This window comes from Python bivittatus, unplaced genomic scaffold (genome assembly GCF_059951505.1).
Source record: "Python bivittatus isolate LINGU-HERP-01145 unplaced genomic scaffold, Pbiv_v1 ctg000350_np1212, whole genome shotgun sequence".
NCBI classification, from domain to species: domain Eukaryota; kingdom Metazoa; phylum Chordata; class Lepidosauria; order Squamata; family Pythonidae; genus Python; species Python bivittatus.
In genome coordinates this window covers 7,780,969-7,798,235 of record NW_028277074.1, presented here as the reverse complement: position 1 = coordinate 7,798,235, position 17,267 = coordinate 7,780,969, and the positions used below count along the sequence as shown (strand labels likewise).

At 36.5% G+C, this 17,267-nt stretch overlaps 1 protein-coding gene across 4 annotated transcripts in view; it reads left to right on the top strand.

Annotated features, from left to right (window-relative positions):
* Positions 1–17,267, top strand: part of CADM2 (cell adhesion molecule 2) — a 468,972-nt gene that overhangs the window by 400,160 nt on the left and 51,545 nt on the right. For all 4 annotated transcript variants that reach the window (XM_088144570.1, XM_088144571.1, XM_088144568.1 and 1 more), the window contains one exon: positions 7,499–7,677. In XM_088144570.1, coding sequence (XP_088000696.1) covers positions 7,499–7,677 — 179 coding nt within the window. The remainder of the gene's footprint in view (positions 1–7,498; positions 7,678–17,267) is intronic.

The window sequence follows — 17,267 nt, the reverse complement described above, 5'->3', positions numbered from 1 at the left end:
CCCAATCTAGGACCGAGCACAACTGGGGCACAATACAAAGTTGACGGGAAGTTACTGTGAAAAATTTTGTGTAGCTATTGTTCATGAAATGGAAGCCTGCAGTAAGTACTTGCCTGTCTTTAAGCAATATGCTGTGATAGAAGGAACCCATCCAATTGAAATTCCCTGCCAAATACAAGTTATTTATAGAGATGAATATGTTGATTTGAGTGTTGTGTATTACTAGGCCAAAAAAATATACAGATGGGAAGTCAGGAAGAGCTGATTTGAGTGATCAAGATTGAAGTGGATGACCTGTGACAGCAACTGACAAGTTTCACATGAGAAAGATTCATGAACTGATTAAGGACATATCAATCAAAGGGAAATTATTGTTAAACTTGACATTCACATGAACATGTGGGTCACATTATTGATGTTCTTCAATATCAGAAGGTTTGTGCAAGATGGGTTCTCATATGGTGTTGGCAGAGATGGCAGGTTCAGGAGTCGAAATTTGCCAGCAGTTGTATGCTCCTTCTAAAATGTGAGTGTGTGCACTCAGACACTACTTGTCAAAGCTGCACACACAGTAAAACATAAGTGCACACAATATTAAGTCCTTCTAAAATAATAATAATAAATTTAAGTGCCATAAATCTCTGGGCTAGTGAGGGGTCCTGCACAAGTTCGCTGCCTCAGAAAGCTTCAGCTTAATTGCAGCCATGAGGGTTGCTCGGTGCTGCCACAGCATGGTCTGAGTGTGTCAGCCTTCCCATATAGACCAGAAAGGAAACACAACCAGATGAGCTAATTCTACTTTATTGTAAGACTATATTAACAGAATCTTGCAAGTCTGAAAGTACAGTTCTCCTGCCATCTACTTTACATCCAAGAAATTAGGGAGGGTCTCTTCTGCGCATCTTGCTCCACCCACTGTGCAGCTGTGGGCTATGCTCCCTCTTATCAGACCATTTCCTAGGCAGCATCTCTTTGCCTGATTTCCCAAGGTCATTCCCACATATCATTCCAGAGTGGGAGCTCCTGAGGAGACACCTTTCATCCCGGACAGCAACCAGGCAGACCTTTTCCAACCTTGCAGCCAATCTGCTCCATGTTGGACCTAGCTAGAGACACATCAGTGTTTACCCTAGAGTAGGGTTTCCCAAACTGTGAGGTGTACCTCCCTTGGGGAGGTGCAGACAAAGTCCAGGGGAGGGGTGAAGAACCTTTTAGTTATATTGTTACCATAAATCCACTTTTCCCAAAGTTTCATTGTTGTGTTTTCATTGTTCATTTGTGTTTATTTTGATGCTTGAATTTTTAAGGGAAGTGTGTACGTTAAGATTACACTAAAGGGAGGTGTGATGGCAAAAAGTCTGGGAACTTCTGCCCGGGAGCCTCCTGTGCCTAAAGGAGCCATGCCACAGCTGAGAAGTGTCTCCTGACAGGCCCCCTTGGCCCATATCCCTCCTCCCACCAAAAAACATATGTTATCTGTTGAGTTTCAGGCACACTTCCATGATCATTGCTAACTATATAAAAAATTCAAATTTTAAATTAATAATAATTAAAGTTTAAATAAGTTCAGAATATATCCAGAAAAGAAGGAAAGAATGGGAACAAATAAAAGAGAGGGGGCTACCTAAACGCTTTTTATATAAAGTTTTTCTCTTTTATATATATTTTATTTTTATTTCATTATAATATCAAAAAAAAAGGAAGAATCCATTTTAAATACTTACAAAATATTGATTGCAATTATCAGTTACTAATGACTAGCAAGTTTATATTATAATCTGTAAGCATGTTGAGCAAGTTTAGTATCATGGTTTAAGGCATCAGGCTAGAATCCAGGACAATGTGAGTTCTAGTCCTGCCATAGGCACAAAACCAGCTGGATGACTTTGGGTTAGTTACAGTGGGTCAAAAAAGTATTTAGTCAGCCACCAATTGTGCAAGTTCTCCCACTTAAAAAGATGAGAGAGGCCTGTAATTTTCATCATAGGTATACCTCAACTATGAGAGACAAAATGGGGGAAAAAATCCAGAAAATCACATTGTCTGATTTTTAAAGAATTTATTTGCAAATCATGGTGGAAAATAAGTATTTGATCACCTACAAACAAGCAAGATGTCTGGCTCTCACAGACCTGTAACTACTTCTTTAAGAGGCTCCTCTGTCCTCCACCTGTTACCTGTAGTAATGGCACCTGTTTGACCTTGTTATCAGTATAAAAGACACCTGTCCACAACCTCAAACAGTCACACTCCAAATTCCACTATGGTCAAGACCAAAGAGGTGTCGAAGGACACCAGAAACAAAATTGTAGACCTGCTTCAGGCTGGGAAGACTGAATCTGCAATAGGCAAGCAGCTTGGTGTGAAGAAATCAACTGTGGGAGCAATAATTAGAAAATGGAAGACATACAAGACCACTGATAATCTCCCTCGATCTGGGGCTCCACGCAAGATCTCACCCTGTGGGGTCAAAATGATCACAAGAACGGTGAGCAAAAATCCCAGAACCACACGGGGGGACCTAGTGAATGACCTGCAGAGAGCTGGGACCAAAGTAACATCAGTACACACTATGCCGCCAGGGACTCAAATCCTGCAGTGCCAGATGTGTCCCCCTGCTTAACCCAGTACATGTCTGGGCCCGTCTGAAGTTTGCTAGAGAGCGTTTGGATGATCCAGAAGAGGATTGGGAGAATGTCATATGGTCAGATGAAACCAAAGTAGAACATTTTGGTCTAAACTCAACTCGTTGTGTTTGGAGGAGAGAGAATGCTGAGTTGCATCCAAAGAACACCATACCTACTGTGAAGCATGGGGGTGGAAACATCATGCTTTGGGGCTGTTTTTCTGCAAAGGGACCAGGACGACTGATCCGTGTAAAGGAAAGAATGAATGGGGCCATGTATCGTGAGATTTTGAGTGAACACCTCCTTCCATCAGCAAGGGCATTGAAGATGAAACGTGGCTGGGTCTTTCAGCATGACAATGATCCCAAACACACCACCCGGGCAATGAAGGAGTGGCTTCGTAAGAAGCATTTCAAGGTCCTGGAGTGGCCTAGCCAGTCTCCAGATCTCAACCCCATGGAAAACCTTTGGAGGGAGTTGAAAGTCCATGTTGCCCAGCGACAGCCCCAAAACATCACTGCTCTAGAGGAGATCTGCATGGAGGAATGGGCCAAAATACCAGCAACAGTGTGTGAAAACCTTGTGAAGACTTATAGAAAACGTTTGACCTCTGTCATTGCCAGCAAAGGATATATAACAAAGTATTGAGATGAACTTTTGATATTGACCAAATACTTATTTTCCACCATGATTTGCAAATAAATTCTTTAAAAATCAGACAATGTGATTTTCTGGATTTTTTTCCCCATTTTGTCTCTCATAGTTGAGGTATACCTATGATGAAAATTACAGGCCTCTCTCATCTTTTTAAGTGGGAGAACTTGCACAATTGGTGGCTGACTAAATACTTTTTTGCCCCACTGTACTTATGATGTGGATCTCAATAAAAAATTTCCCACACTCATACCATGTTGGCATTCATGCATACATGCAGTATGACAATTCATGCATTGTTTTTGTGATTTTTAATTCTTCTATTTCATTATTTACAGACATAATTTTGTGTAATTCTATAAAGTTGTTTCCCAACATCATCTGCTAGTTTCAGTGTTCAGAGTAAATGCAAAATGGAGGAAATTGTTCTGGTTAGTGATAGTGGTAGACTTCCAATTTAAACGGCTGTTCATCTAAACTGCATTATTAAAATGATTCAAGTGTTCCTCAACTATATACTAGGCTTCTTATATATCTGTTCTGCCTGCTTAAACTATTATATCCTGTGAAATATCTTTAAATATTTAATACAGTTTTCCATTTTCAGTTTTATTACGGCAGAGTATGTTATACAGAGTATGTTGTATACCTTAGAATATCTGTACTATCACTGTAAATATATGCTTGAACTGAGATGCCTATATAAGGAACGTAGTCATTTTTCACATTGTTTTCTGAAATTATTATATTTAATATATTATGGCACTAAAAGTGTTATTTATTGTTATTAATTGTTCTGTTCTGTTACCTATTACAAAAATATATTTTGTATTTATATTACCATTTATCCAGAGGCTTCAGAATAGAGTGTTTCAAAATAGGTATTCCATAATAGAATTTATAATATATAGTAATCAGCATTAGTTTTTCTCCAACCATCTCAATTTTTTTGTGTGCATGAGAGAATTTTCAGCTTCTTGTAGTTCTCCTTAGAACTATGTCAAACCTTTAACAATTATCTTACCCAATTCCACCAAAGTTTATTCCAGTTGATCTTATTTTATGGCACTTGAAAATGAAATATATTTTCATTTTCTTTCATGGTTATTGTGAAGTATTCAACTTTTCTGTAGCTTTTTCCCACTGCAACTTTCAACAATGTGTCAATAAAGGGGTGGAGAACCTTTTAGTTCTATTGTTACCATAAATCCACTTTTCCACTTTTTTTTGATATTGTAATCAGTGTGTCTATTGACTTCATTAATGAATTAAAGCCTTGAATTATTGCTTTAAAGGAGTTATTATTTTATCCCAGTATTAAACTATGAAACTGATTTATATACCACAGTACCTGTTTTCTACTATTCCAATAGTTGTATTCTATTTAGATGGCTGTTCTTCTGCAATCTTCTTTTTATTGTCTTGGGGTTTTTTTTAAGTGTTTAATAGTTGTGATATTGTTCTAACTATTATTTGTATGCCACCCAGAGTCATGTTTAGTGAGATGTGTGGCTATATAAATGTGATAGATGATTGATAGCTAGATAGCTAGATAGCTAGATAGCTAGATAGCTAGATAGCTAGCTAGATAGATAGATAGATAGATAGATAGATAGATAGATAGATAGATAGATAGATAGATAGATAGATAGATTCCAGTGATCATAATAGCATATGATACAATATTGGTTTCATTCATGGCTCTATAAGTGTATTTTAAAATAATAATAATAATTGCAAAAGGCATCTTTACTTGGAACAGCTTATATCCTGTTACAATATCATTAACAACATCAAATAACAACATCTACCTATCCCAGGTCCTTGGGAAGAATTTGATAGGTGGATAAAAATGCCAAATCCAGTCAAAACGTGTGGCTGACTGTGCAACCAACCATAATAATAATAATGAGAAGACAGCAACAGACAGCAAATGCCATCTCTGCAAAGGAGCTGAAGAAACAGTGGGCCACCTAGTTAGCTGCTGCAAGAAGATCACACAGACTGACTATGAACAACGGCAAGACAAAGTAGCAACAATGGTGCATTGGAATATCTGCAAGAAATATCGTTTGCCTGCAAGCAAGAACTGATGGGACCACAAAAGTAATAGAAAATGAAGAAGATAAAGTGCTCTGGGACTGTAATGGAAGGCATGTGCAAGGAGGATACCGGAATGGAGGATCAAGGTTATCAGGAGGGAGGGGGAGCATTCCTGAAGAGGTTACAGAGCAAACACTTCCTCAGCCCACAGCAGGACTGTGAGAATAGGAAGAAATTGAGACTGGCCCCTCCCTAGAGTTTCACAGGGTATATCCACTAGTTGCTTTGGCATAGGTTTAGTCTGGCGAGATTCTGTCTATTAGGTGCAAGCTAATAAAGGAACTATACTGGACTGGACCACCTCATTGTTGTTCTTGGGCTGGGCCTGACAGGGACTTTAGAATTCAAACAGACAAGCACCTGCCACCCAATACCCCAGACATAACAATTATTGATAAGGAAGACAAAAAATCTGGATAGTGGACATTGCAATACTTGGAGACAGCAGAATAGAAGAGAAAGAACCAGAGAAAATCACAAAATATCAAGACATACAAATAAAAATAGAATGACTGTGGCAAAAGTAAGCAAAGATAGTACCAATAGATATAGGTACCTTAGTTGCAATCCCAAAACATTTGGAGTACCACCTGAAGACCATCAGCTTTGACAAAATCACCATCAGTCAATTACAAAAGACACCTTTACTTGGACCAGTTATATCCTGAGACAATACCTTTAATATTATCAAACAACAACATCTGCTTATCACAGGTCCTTGGGAAGGACTCGATAGGTGTATAAAAATGCCTAATCCAGTCTAAATATCTGGCTGACTCTGTGAGCAACAACAATAGCATATCATCAACCAAATGAAATTGTGAAGTCCATATTTTACACATTGCTTCTAAAAAATTAGTAATTTTTCAGTGTACAAATATGGAAAAATGTATACTTTAAAATATATTTTTCTTTGTCCTTTTCATTGAGAAACTTGAATTCATCCAGAAAACTGTATCTGAATATTTATTTATAGCCTTTGAGGGTTAGACATTTCCAGTGTCAAAATTGTTTGTGTGGACTAAAGATCAAGATCGTTAGAAGTAAAAAGAAGGAATATAAGTTGGTTATTTGATCAACATTAAAATAGATATGTTGTTATTTCTGGTAACCCTTAATGGATTTTTGCTAACACCAGGACTGAAATGATGATGCTTTATGGATTTGTTTATACATGGGATATGGGAAGAAGAGATCATTTGTTGTAATTTAATAGGAGGTGAAAAATTACTAAAATTATTTATACTTGTGATGAAGGTTGGGAGTCACTTTTTTATATATTTCTTTTATTTATTTTTTTACTACATTCTTACTTTTCTTTCTTTTCTTTTTTCTTTCTATTCTTTATATCTTTCCTATTTTTTCCCTTTGCACCTTTTAGTCTTTCTTTCTATTTTTCTATCTGTCTTTTAGTTTTTGCTATTGTAATTACAATCTTTAATAAAATTACTTGGGGAAAGAATGACATTTCCAGTGTGTCATATAACTGAGAGATAATCTCTAACTGTGAAAGATATTCAATTCTTATGATGTTATAATAAATTACAGAATAATCCTACTGGAGCAGGAGGAGATATATCATACGTGTAATCCACAACAATATTCAGAGCTGCAATTAATTAGAAAAATGGGGGGAAGAACTGAACTCTTGATAGATTTTTCTTCCCACTGTTCACTTTTTTAAACTGTCCTCTTCCACTGAAATCATTGGATATTAAAGCAAATATGCCAGCTGGAGTCTTCATGTGGATAGAGGAAGTTTAGATTCCAAGAATTTAAATCAGTCAGTTCTTCCCTCATGCTTTGGATGATTAACAAGTGCTGGTACATTTATATCTACCAATCTTTTCAAAAGTGTAACTGGCCCAAGGTCACCCAGCTGGCTTTGTGCTTAAAACAACACTAGAACTCACAAACTCCAATTTTCTAGCCTGGTGCCTTAACCACTACCCAAAACTGGCTCTCTTATTGCTCTTACAGTTGCTGCATAAAGAATCTATGTTGGGTTAATTTGGTATATATGTATGTATGATATATGTATGATATATATAAATAAGTATATAAATAAAGAAATAATAATAATATTATTTTGGTTTATCATGTATTTTTCATAGGCCAGATCCAGTATTATGGACAAAGGATGGTGGAGAATTACCAGATCCTGAAAGAATGGTTGTCAATGGTAGGGAGCTAAACATTAATGTCCTAAATAGAACGGACAATGGTACTTACAGATGTGAAGCAGAAAACTCTATTGGCCTAAACAGTGCAGAGTATGTTCTTATTATACATGGTGAGTACTTTATTATTGATATGATGTGCATTGACAATTATTGCAATTAATTTTATTTGTAGTGTTTAAAAATATTTTACGTTACCTTTCTAAAACTAATGTTGGTTGTGTTGTAAACTTAGAAATGTATTAGACATCATTCTGAGCTCATGAGTGTATGTGTGTGTAAGATAGAGAGGGATAGTGTATAGTGATGGAAGTTGCTTTCATAAATTAAATGACTGAATGAGAAAAAAAATCATAGAATCATAGGGTACAGTTAGAATCGGCCATTTAGGCTATCAAGTTCTGCACCATTGATTGCAGAAATCCAAATTCAAGTATCCAAGACAGACAACTGTCAAGTGTGTGCTAGAACACAGCCAGTGAAGGAGACCTAATTGTAACTTCTGAACAAAGTATATAGTTATTGCTTCAAATGGGATGCCTTTAATGCAAAGGAAAAAATAAAAATGACAAAAGTGTTGTTTGTTAATCAGGAGTTTTCTATTGGAGTTTTCTATTGGAGGTTTTCTGTTGGAAATGATCATGGTAGCAGTATGCTTTCCTGTGATACTGTGATTTATAGCTGAACATCCCAAATTCTATTTAGTTGGGGCTTATTTATTTATTTGTTTTTCAAATTTAGATACCGCCCATCTCAAGAAGAAGTGACTCTGGGCAGTTCACAATAAAACAACAATAAATATACAGTAAAAATAGAATAAAACCAAACACATATACAAATAATAATATCTTCCAAGATGTTGATGATCAGTAAGATGTTAACATATGGGAGCATCTTCAAGGTGCTAGCCACCCCCAGGGTTGGTTGCCCCTTTTTTCACCCCATGCCAGTTGGCATTATCCAAACGTTAACAAAATTTAAGTAGTAAAGCAGAATTTAGATCCTTATAAGACTATGTTTCCATATTTAGAAAAAACAGAGTGCAAAGAACAAGCAATGTGTACAAAATGTGCAATTTCCATGCTTTCAGTTAACAAATATCATTTTATCTGAGTCACTGCAGTGAGTTCCTGAAGTGTCTTAATATAGAATCATTCTTTCCTCTTTTTTTTTCAGAATAAGTTTGTGTGTGTAGGAGAAGTATGAAATTAATTTTATCAGTACTTATTGAGTAGAATGACTCGAGATTACTAGCTGCATGGTAGCCCAAGTATATATGTTTTTTTTATTTAGTCAGTTGTGTTCTGTTGTTGAACTATAATTTATCAAAATCTTCCCATGGATTAATGCTGCCCTTCTTATAGATAAGTGTTGTGAAATGTATCATTAATTAGCATCAGATTAGTGACAAAAGTATTGATACACTTGTAGAATTTATAAGAATTTATGGACTTAGATTTAACATTTTCAAACTGATTAAATGAAACCAGCAAATTGGTTCATCCTTCTTCCCCTTTTCCCAGTGGAAACTGTATACTTTGTCTACCAAGTGCTATGATATAGAGATTATATGTGTGGATCAGATGTTATTCTATTCTTTTCTAAAAGTTTCAGTTATTTATATGTTTCTTTGCTTTTTAAAGCAATGTTTAAAAAATTATTCTGTGATACGAATCTGCCCTCTTCCCTGTCCCTAAACACCCATCAGTTATTCTGTCTACTCTTAGCTTCATCAAAGTCCATTTGACTAAGAAATAGAAACCAAGATAAGGTCATAGAGGTGCCAGATAGAAGCAGGCATATGATACTCTGGCTATGTCATCCATTATAGTTCTTCAGAAATAAAAACAAAAAAAAATTGTGACTACAACTGTCCAGAAAAAAACAAAACAAAAACAAACCAAGTTTGGCTATGGAGATATAATGGATTAGATGCAAAGGCAGGGAACAACTTCGATGGATTACTTTCTGGTAAATGAGTATTTTGAGATGGGGCATTTTATTTCTTTATTTATTTGGTATGTTTCTAAGGCCACCCACTCACCAGTGACTCTGAACATCTTACAAAAGATCAAAACATATAAAATAGTAAAAATATATTGAAGGATGGTCACAAACAACCACAGCAGGGAGGCAATAGTTTATATACTTCAAAATTACAATGCAATTAGTGGGATCCCACTCCATCCTTAATCCAATGCCTGTGGCAAGAAGCAAGTCATCAATGTCCTCTTACAAATCTTCATAGTCAGGCTCATACAAACAAAACTACTATGGAAGACAGTTTGTGACAGCAACCAATCATGATTTTAAAAGGTCAAAATCAGTCCTGTGATTTTAATGTAAAGTTGCTATTTACTCCTGACGGAAGAAATTATATTTACTCCTAATAGAAGAAATTCAACCACTGTTGTTGTTTTTTCCCCAGAACACATCCACCACTAACTTTGCATTGCCCAGTACTTATTGAGAAAAGTTTCAGAACACAAAAAAATTTATAAGTGAACAAATAAATTATGCACCTTATACATTTCTTCGTACAATCTTTCACTTCACATAATTCCTGCCATAAAATGGCAAATACATTTTCAGAAACCATAATATATTTTGCTAAGTAAAAATGTTCATACCACAGTACGATAAGTGTTTTAGAAATATGGGTGTATTCAAGTTTATGAAATCCTTTTTTGTTGTTGTTGTTTTTGTTACTAGCTAATTGTTTGCACCCTATTGATCTGATTATCTAGCTCAATGGGAATCAAAAAAATGTGTCATTATAAAGATCATGTTGTAATGATAAAAGTTTATCATTTGCTAGTTGCTGACACATTCTGTAATTTGGTAGTCTTTCATATTATGTAGCTGAGAGTTGGCCTTGCTGTCATTTCCTGTAATGGCTAATTGAGATTTTTTTTTTTTTTTAAATCCTAATTAAATTTCTGCAAATATAGATTTAGAACACAGAGGATAATTGCAGTTGTGATGAGAGAGAGACAAAGGGTGTTAGTTTAGCAACACTAGACTCATCTGAAATGAAATAAGATTTTCCTGGCACTTCCAAGTTTTTAAAAGTTCCATTATTTAGCAGTCTTTGTGGTCAAATGTTTCTTCAGTACAGTTTGATTTTACAGATAAACATAGACAATTTCTTATTCTTATCTTATTTTTGAGCAATGAGATTATATGTATAAGTTTTTGAACTGTTTCAAATGGGACAGTTTTCTTTTTTTCCCCCCCTTTTGTTTTTGCAGTGTGAACATGGAAGAAAGGTTTTGACATTTAATAGAGGGCATACCCTTATCTTCATTTTGCACAAAAATTGTCTCTAACATTTAATATATTCTTCCAATGCAGAGTTAATAAGCACTGTGGTTGGGTAAGGGAATTTATGATAGTCTTTTCTCTCTCTAAGAGTTCAATTTAAGAGGACCAAGCACAACAGAATGAAGGTAATTTCTTTCCAAAATATGCTGAGGACATGTATAGGGGCTCAGCAGAACAGAGACTACACATTTCATATTATTTCTCTCTAATTGGTCATGTGACATGTGATTATCAGTTATGCCCTGAAAATCTGTTTCTTATAAAAGGAATACATTGGAAGAAGTAAAAACTGAAACAGACCTGGCTTAAATATTACCACCATTTTCTCTAGTCCCCCCCCCCCTTGATTTTTAATTATGTTCTTTTTAGGAATTTGAAAACTTGAAAAACAACTGTAAACCTGTCATTGGCTTAAAATTTATTGTCTCAGTGGACAATAAATTAAAATCTTATGAATCTAAAAACAAAATCATATCCATTCATGATGTATGTGTGAATTTATCTTTTTTTTTTTCCTAGCATTTCTTAATGTGAATCTCAAATGTGAAATGAGAATAAACCTGATGGATCATACATTTCTTTCTATCTATCATCTATCTATCTGTCTGTCTGTCTATCTATATCTATCTATCTATCTATCATCTATCATCTATCTACCTCCAAACTGAAGAAGAGAGACAGTTTTGCTGATCATTATAGGTTTGTCAGACTAGGAAATTGGGGTGGTGGGAGCCTTCACAAAAGTATATTCGTGCTTTTCACTGGCTTGGATTCTTTCTCCAGCTTTAAATAATAAATCACATCAGAGTTAGGGATGAAAGCTAGCTAGCGATTCAGCTTGTAGTCTGAATATAGAGGAAAAGTGCTGGCTTTATTGCACTAAAGTTAATTTAAAATCGAAGGAGCCTAATGACCTTCCAATAAACTTGGGGAAACTCATAAAAAACAATATAAGAATGGCTTTCCTGATCCAGGCCCATCTTAGGCCTATATTTTGTTTCTTACAATAGCAAACCGGATCCACCTGTGGTCTTTGCAAGCAAAAAACTGGAAATATACCTCTTTCCCATTATTGTTCCCCTGCAACCTCTATGGGAAGTATGCTATCCCTAAACTGGAGGTAACATTGTGTGTCCATGAATTTTATCCATTACCTTATCAAGCAATCCAGGTTAGTGACCATCACACATCTTGCTGTCATCAATTCAAAAGTTAATCCTGTACCAGCTTAAAGAAGTGTTTTCTCTTGTCTGTACTAACATTTTCTTCAACTTCATTGTATGATTCCATAGCTTAATATTTTGAGAGAGGGAGAAAATGTCTGCTTTGCCTCTCATGATTTTATATATCTCAATCATTCCAGGCTAAGTCACCTTTTTTTCCAAGCTAAGAAGCTCAAAATACTCTATCCTTTTCAAAGCAAATAGGTTTGTTTGTTTGTCTGTAAACCGCCCATCTCAAGCAAGTGATTGTGGGTGATGAACAATCATAAAATCAATTAAACCAATTAAAAACCCAATAAATAAATACATACATACATACATAGCAGCCGAGAAATATTATAATCCGTAGGTGTTAGCATAACCAGGAAACAGGGTCCTTCACACACTCAGGACCCAAGGCCTGGGCACATAACCAGGTGTTCAAGGCCTTCCAAAAGGCCAACAGGGTCAGGCTATCCTGATTTCTGAAGGAAAGATGTTCCAGAGGGCAGGGGTTATGGCACAGAAGGCACGTCTCCTGGCTGATGGGACCCAGAGCATCAGCCCATTCTGCCTGACCAGATTTGATGCGTAGAAACAACTGGGAGAAGACGGTTCCTTAGGTAACCCAGTCCCAAGCCATGAAGGGCTTTAAAGGTGACAACCAGCACTTTGAATTGCACACAGAAACACACTAGCAACCAATGCAGCCCACAAAGCAGTGGTACATGTGCCGAATAACCAACACCATTTACAACCCACGCAGCTGAATTCTGCACCAGCTGAAGCTTCTGAAGGCTCTTCAAGGGCAGCCCTGTGAAGAGCTCATTGCAGTAATCCAGATATTCTAGCCTCATGCCTTCTACCCATATAGTGGTTAAGGGTAGACTTCAGGTGACATGCACCCAGAAGAGATGTAGTGACAGCAGGAATTGCAAAGCTGGTACACCACGCAGAAGATGCCATGCTATGAAGAACCAGAAGAGAAAGGACGTATCAAACTGACTGGCAGGGGGTCCTAGACTAAATATGCCTTTTCCAGCCTTACCTAGAAGTGCTACGGATTAAATCTGGAAGTTCTTGCATTCTAAGCATTCATCCATCCCTGAATGCATTATCATACTGACAGATTATTAGGTTTCACTCTCTCCTTCTATGGAAAAAGCTGCAATAGTGATATCAGTTTACATCAACAAGGTTTCTCAAGAGTCTTGCAGTTCAAGGTTCTAAACAACTCAGTACCCAGCTGCTTGGTCCCTGTTTCATTTCTTCCTTGATGTATAACATTACATAAAATCAACTAGAATGGTAGGATAAGGAAGGCAGTAAAAAAGATAAAAGCTAAGAAAGAGTTGCAATGGCAGTTGGTGAGATGAGAAGGATAAGTAACAATGCAAATCATTATGATGGGTTCTTTGATAGCCATTTTCCATATTATAAGACCTATACTTTAATAAACCCAAGAAATCCATTTACTCTGTTTCCTATTATTGTCAGACCTTTTTTCAAATAATTATTTTACTATTTATTTTCTGGGCACAATCAGTATTAATAACTTTTAATTTCCATTGGCTCTCAAATCATAAATGCTAGCTGCACAGGTAATGAGGGAACTTCTGTAAGTAAATATATTAGCCATCAAAATTTATTATTCATTTATTTTCACTTATCTATTAATACATCTTATTGTATACAAACAATTGTTTTATATATATCAACTAAGAAATGACAGCTGCTGCTGCTGCTGCTGCTGCTGTTACTTTTCTTTTTCTGAGTTTTGAATTTTTATTCAATTACTGAATTCCTGAATCTTTATTCATAACAATGACTCACATTTCCTAAAAAGTCTGAATGTATAATGCTTCTAAATTGCATTTTGATTGGACTTGTTATATAGGAATTTACTCCAAGGAGGCAGCCTCTGTTTCCTTATACAGTGGGGTTAATGGCTTATGACTTACTAATGTAGAGGGGTGGTTGCCAGTCTCTGGAGAAGTAGTCTATTTTTATCTAATGAGCAACACAAGAGATTGAGATTCAGCAACAATAAAATTTTATTGATTTGTTTTCTTGGGCGGGGAGGATGGAACACAATTCACTCATTCATACAAACATGCTTCTGTCCATGGCTGAGTTGGTTAGACTTGACCCTTTCCACATCACCTCTGCCTTTTGTTGTCCTGCTACATTACTAAGTCAAATGTGGCTTGCTTCATGGCAGTTAACTGTTCACTTCCTTATCTCTGGTTGCTGTCCTCCAGTCCCTGTCTGATCTTGATGAATTGTTTTCCAGTTCCATGCATCACTGCATGACCTTAAATATACCTGGCTACTGACCCCATTATCCTATTTTTCAAGAGGTAAAATATGTTTTCACATTCCATTTGCCTATTAGTGTACCAATCAGTGGTGCCAGTCTGCTTCCTGTCTCCCAGAGTTCATGAAAGGTTAAAATGGAGTTGCTTCAACCAGACTTGGACTTAAAAGCAAACCAAAGTTTTGTTCTGTACTTTTCTTTGATTTTTCAAAATGTGTTTGTTTCTTATTCTTTATTGTCTCTACTATAGCTTAAGGGCTCTCCGTTTCAAATAAGGATTTTGAAATAACTGTTTTAGTAAGTGGCCTTAAATGAAACAATAAAAAGAGGAGACCCACTACGGATTGGAGCTCCAGTGAAGAGTCCGTGTCACTCTCAGGGAGATCTGCATTAGGCCACCTCCGCACAGCTGTTTTTGATATCCTGGAATCAGTGGAAAATCATGCTGCCCTAAGTCTTGCTACTCACACAATGAATCCTTAGTAGCCATGCAGAATGGGCCTATATGTGATGTTATCAATGTCGCTCTAACAAACATTCTAAAGGCCACAATTGATAGTGCTATTGGCTAAAATTTCTGCCTTGCTTAACATCATCCAACATGTGAAAAGCCTTTTCCAAGAAGCATACTCTTGTTCCACCATATACTGCCATTGTTTTCCTCTCAATTCCACCATTAACTGTTTGAACTTTTTTAAAAACAGTATTCCTGAAACTCTGGGCCAATTATTTGACCTATCAACCAGAGGTAGCAGCAAAGAGTTTGTTTTTGTATCTCTTGGCTGCTATCTAGTGGTAGTCCAGATATGTGCAGCTGCTGGCTAAGTGCTGTTGAAAAGTTGGAGTTTGAGAAGGATGTACCAGTGGGGATCAATGTGGGGACTATAAACTATCTTAATAAGGATACATGAGGAAAGAAAATGAGAAAAAACAGCCAAAAGAGAACTGAATGGTGGGAAAACAAGTCAGGAATCAGATGAAATGGGACATTAAAAAAAAAAAAAGCAGAATGAGTTGGAGCCACATGTTTGCCAACACAAAATATGCCATTTAAGGCTGACTCCCTTAGATTCATCAGTGCAGTGTCTGGAGGTAGGATAGTGGGAAAACCTCTGGAGGACCGCATCTAAAGCTCTCCTTGAATTGCCTCAGCTGTACATGGATGAAGTCCAAGCTGTGTATGCAGTTCTGTCCTCTGGAAATGGCTAGTGAGCTGTCCTCACGGAGAGCATGGAGGCTGTATAGATTTAGCATTAGTTTCTCTGTGCTTGAACAGAGGGACTGGACCATATTTGTAAATCAAGGAAGCTTGGAAAATGGAGGTGTAAAAGAGTGGAAATGCTGTTCTTTCTAGATGACCCACAAGTGTTTCTAATATTTGGGAATTTAATCCTTTCTTATTAATTGTTATTACTGTAATATACAGTAGTCCCCGGGTTAAAAATGCCTGATTTACAGGTGACCCATAGTTAACAACGGAGCCTATTGTAACAAAATTCGAGTTAAATACACAGTGATTTGAGTTAAATGTGCAATGGTTTGAGTTATTTACACCATACTACTTATACAGCATTATACAATAATACTGTTCTGGCTTACATACAACTTCGACTTAAGGGCAGATCTTGGGAATGGAACTGGGGACTACTGCACATGAAAAATAAAAGAAGGAACAAGAAAAAAAGAAAATCAATGTTTGTAAAAATAAACTTATGTTTATAAAAGTGTATAATATTTATAAGATGTAAATATAGAATCCCCAAAACACATTCTAATACTGATAATAATTCAGAAGTTTTAGATGCTACCAAGGCATCTGGACCAGACTATGTTATCGAGAGGTATTTTTAAAAGTTGTCATTTTTTAGTATTAGGTGGTATTTACTCAAATGTTTAATACCGTATTTTTCTGTCAATAAGACGCCCCCATGTACAAGACAACCCCCACTTTTCCAACCCAAAATTAAGAAATCAATATTTTAAAGATAGTGCAGAACACATTTTTATTTCATAATTAGTTAACATTTACCTGATACACTCAGTGGGAGGAGATCCAAACCGTCTCTCTGCAGCTCTATTTCCATGCTCTTTTGCATAACTGATTACATTCAATCACGAGTGAAACTGCCGATAGTTTGTCTCTGCAAACAGACTTCCTCTAACTGGTTTGTTCAGCATCAGCTGACGTCAGTTACATAAGGCTCGTGAGTGGAGGAAGCCTGTTTGCAGAATCAAGCTATTTCACTCATGATTGGAGGCTAGAAATAGGAGGAAGCCTGTTTGCAGAGACAAAGTATGGGCAGTTTTGCAACCACGCGGTTTTCTCCTTGGCTTACTTCCTTGAATAAGACGCCCTTCAATTTTTAGCGTAAGGATTTTAGAAAAAAGTATCGTCTTATAGTCGGAAAAATATGGTAATTTGATTGGCAATAACTTGTCTATAACTTCCAAAAGGCCCAAAAATATTTTATTTAAAATTTTCAATTCAGAATATTCAGACAGTAAGTATATCATGTGAATAAATTTCAGAATTTACTTCCCAGCATCATCCAAATGTGCTTTGCAGTTTTTAATGCAAGAAACGTAATAGAAGTATGTCTAAAGATGAAGCCAAGTCCTTGCCATGATATCCTTTTTATTAGTTGGAAAAGCCCTTTTAAATCAGTTATGCCTGGGACTGCCCTTGAAGAGTATCTGGAAGCTTCAGCTGGTACAGAATGCAGCAGAACGGACAGTTATGTGTGCTCCCAGAAAAGCACATATTACACCTCTGCTTCGCAAGTTGCATTGGCTGCCAGGTTGCTTCTGGGTCCAATTCAAGGTGCTGGTTTTGACCTTTAAAGCCGTTCATGGCATAGGG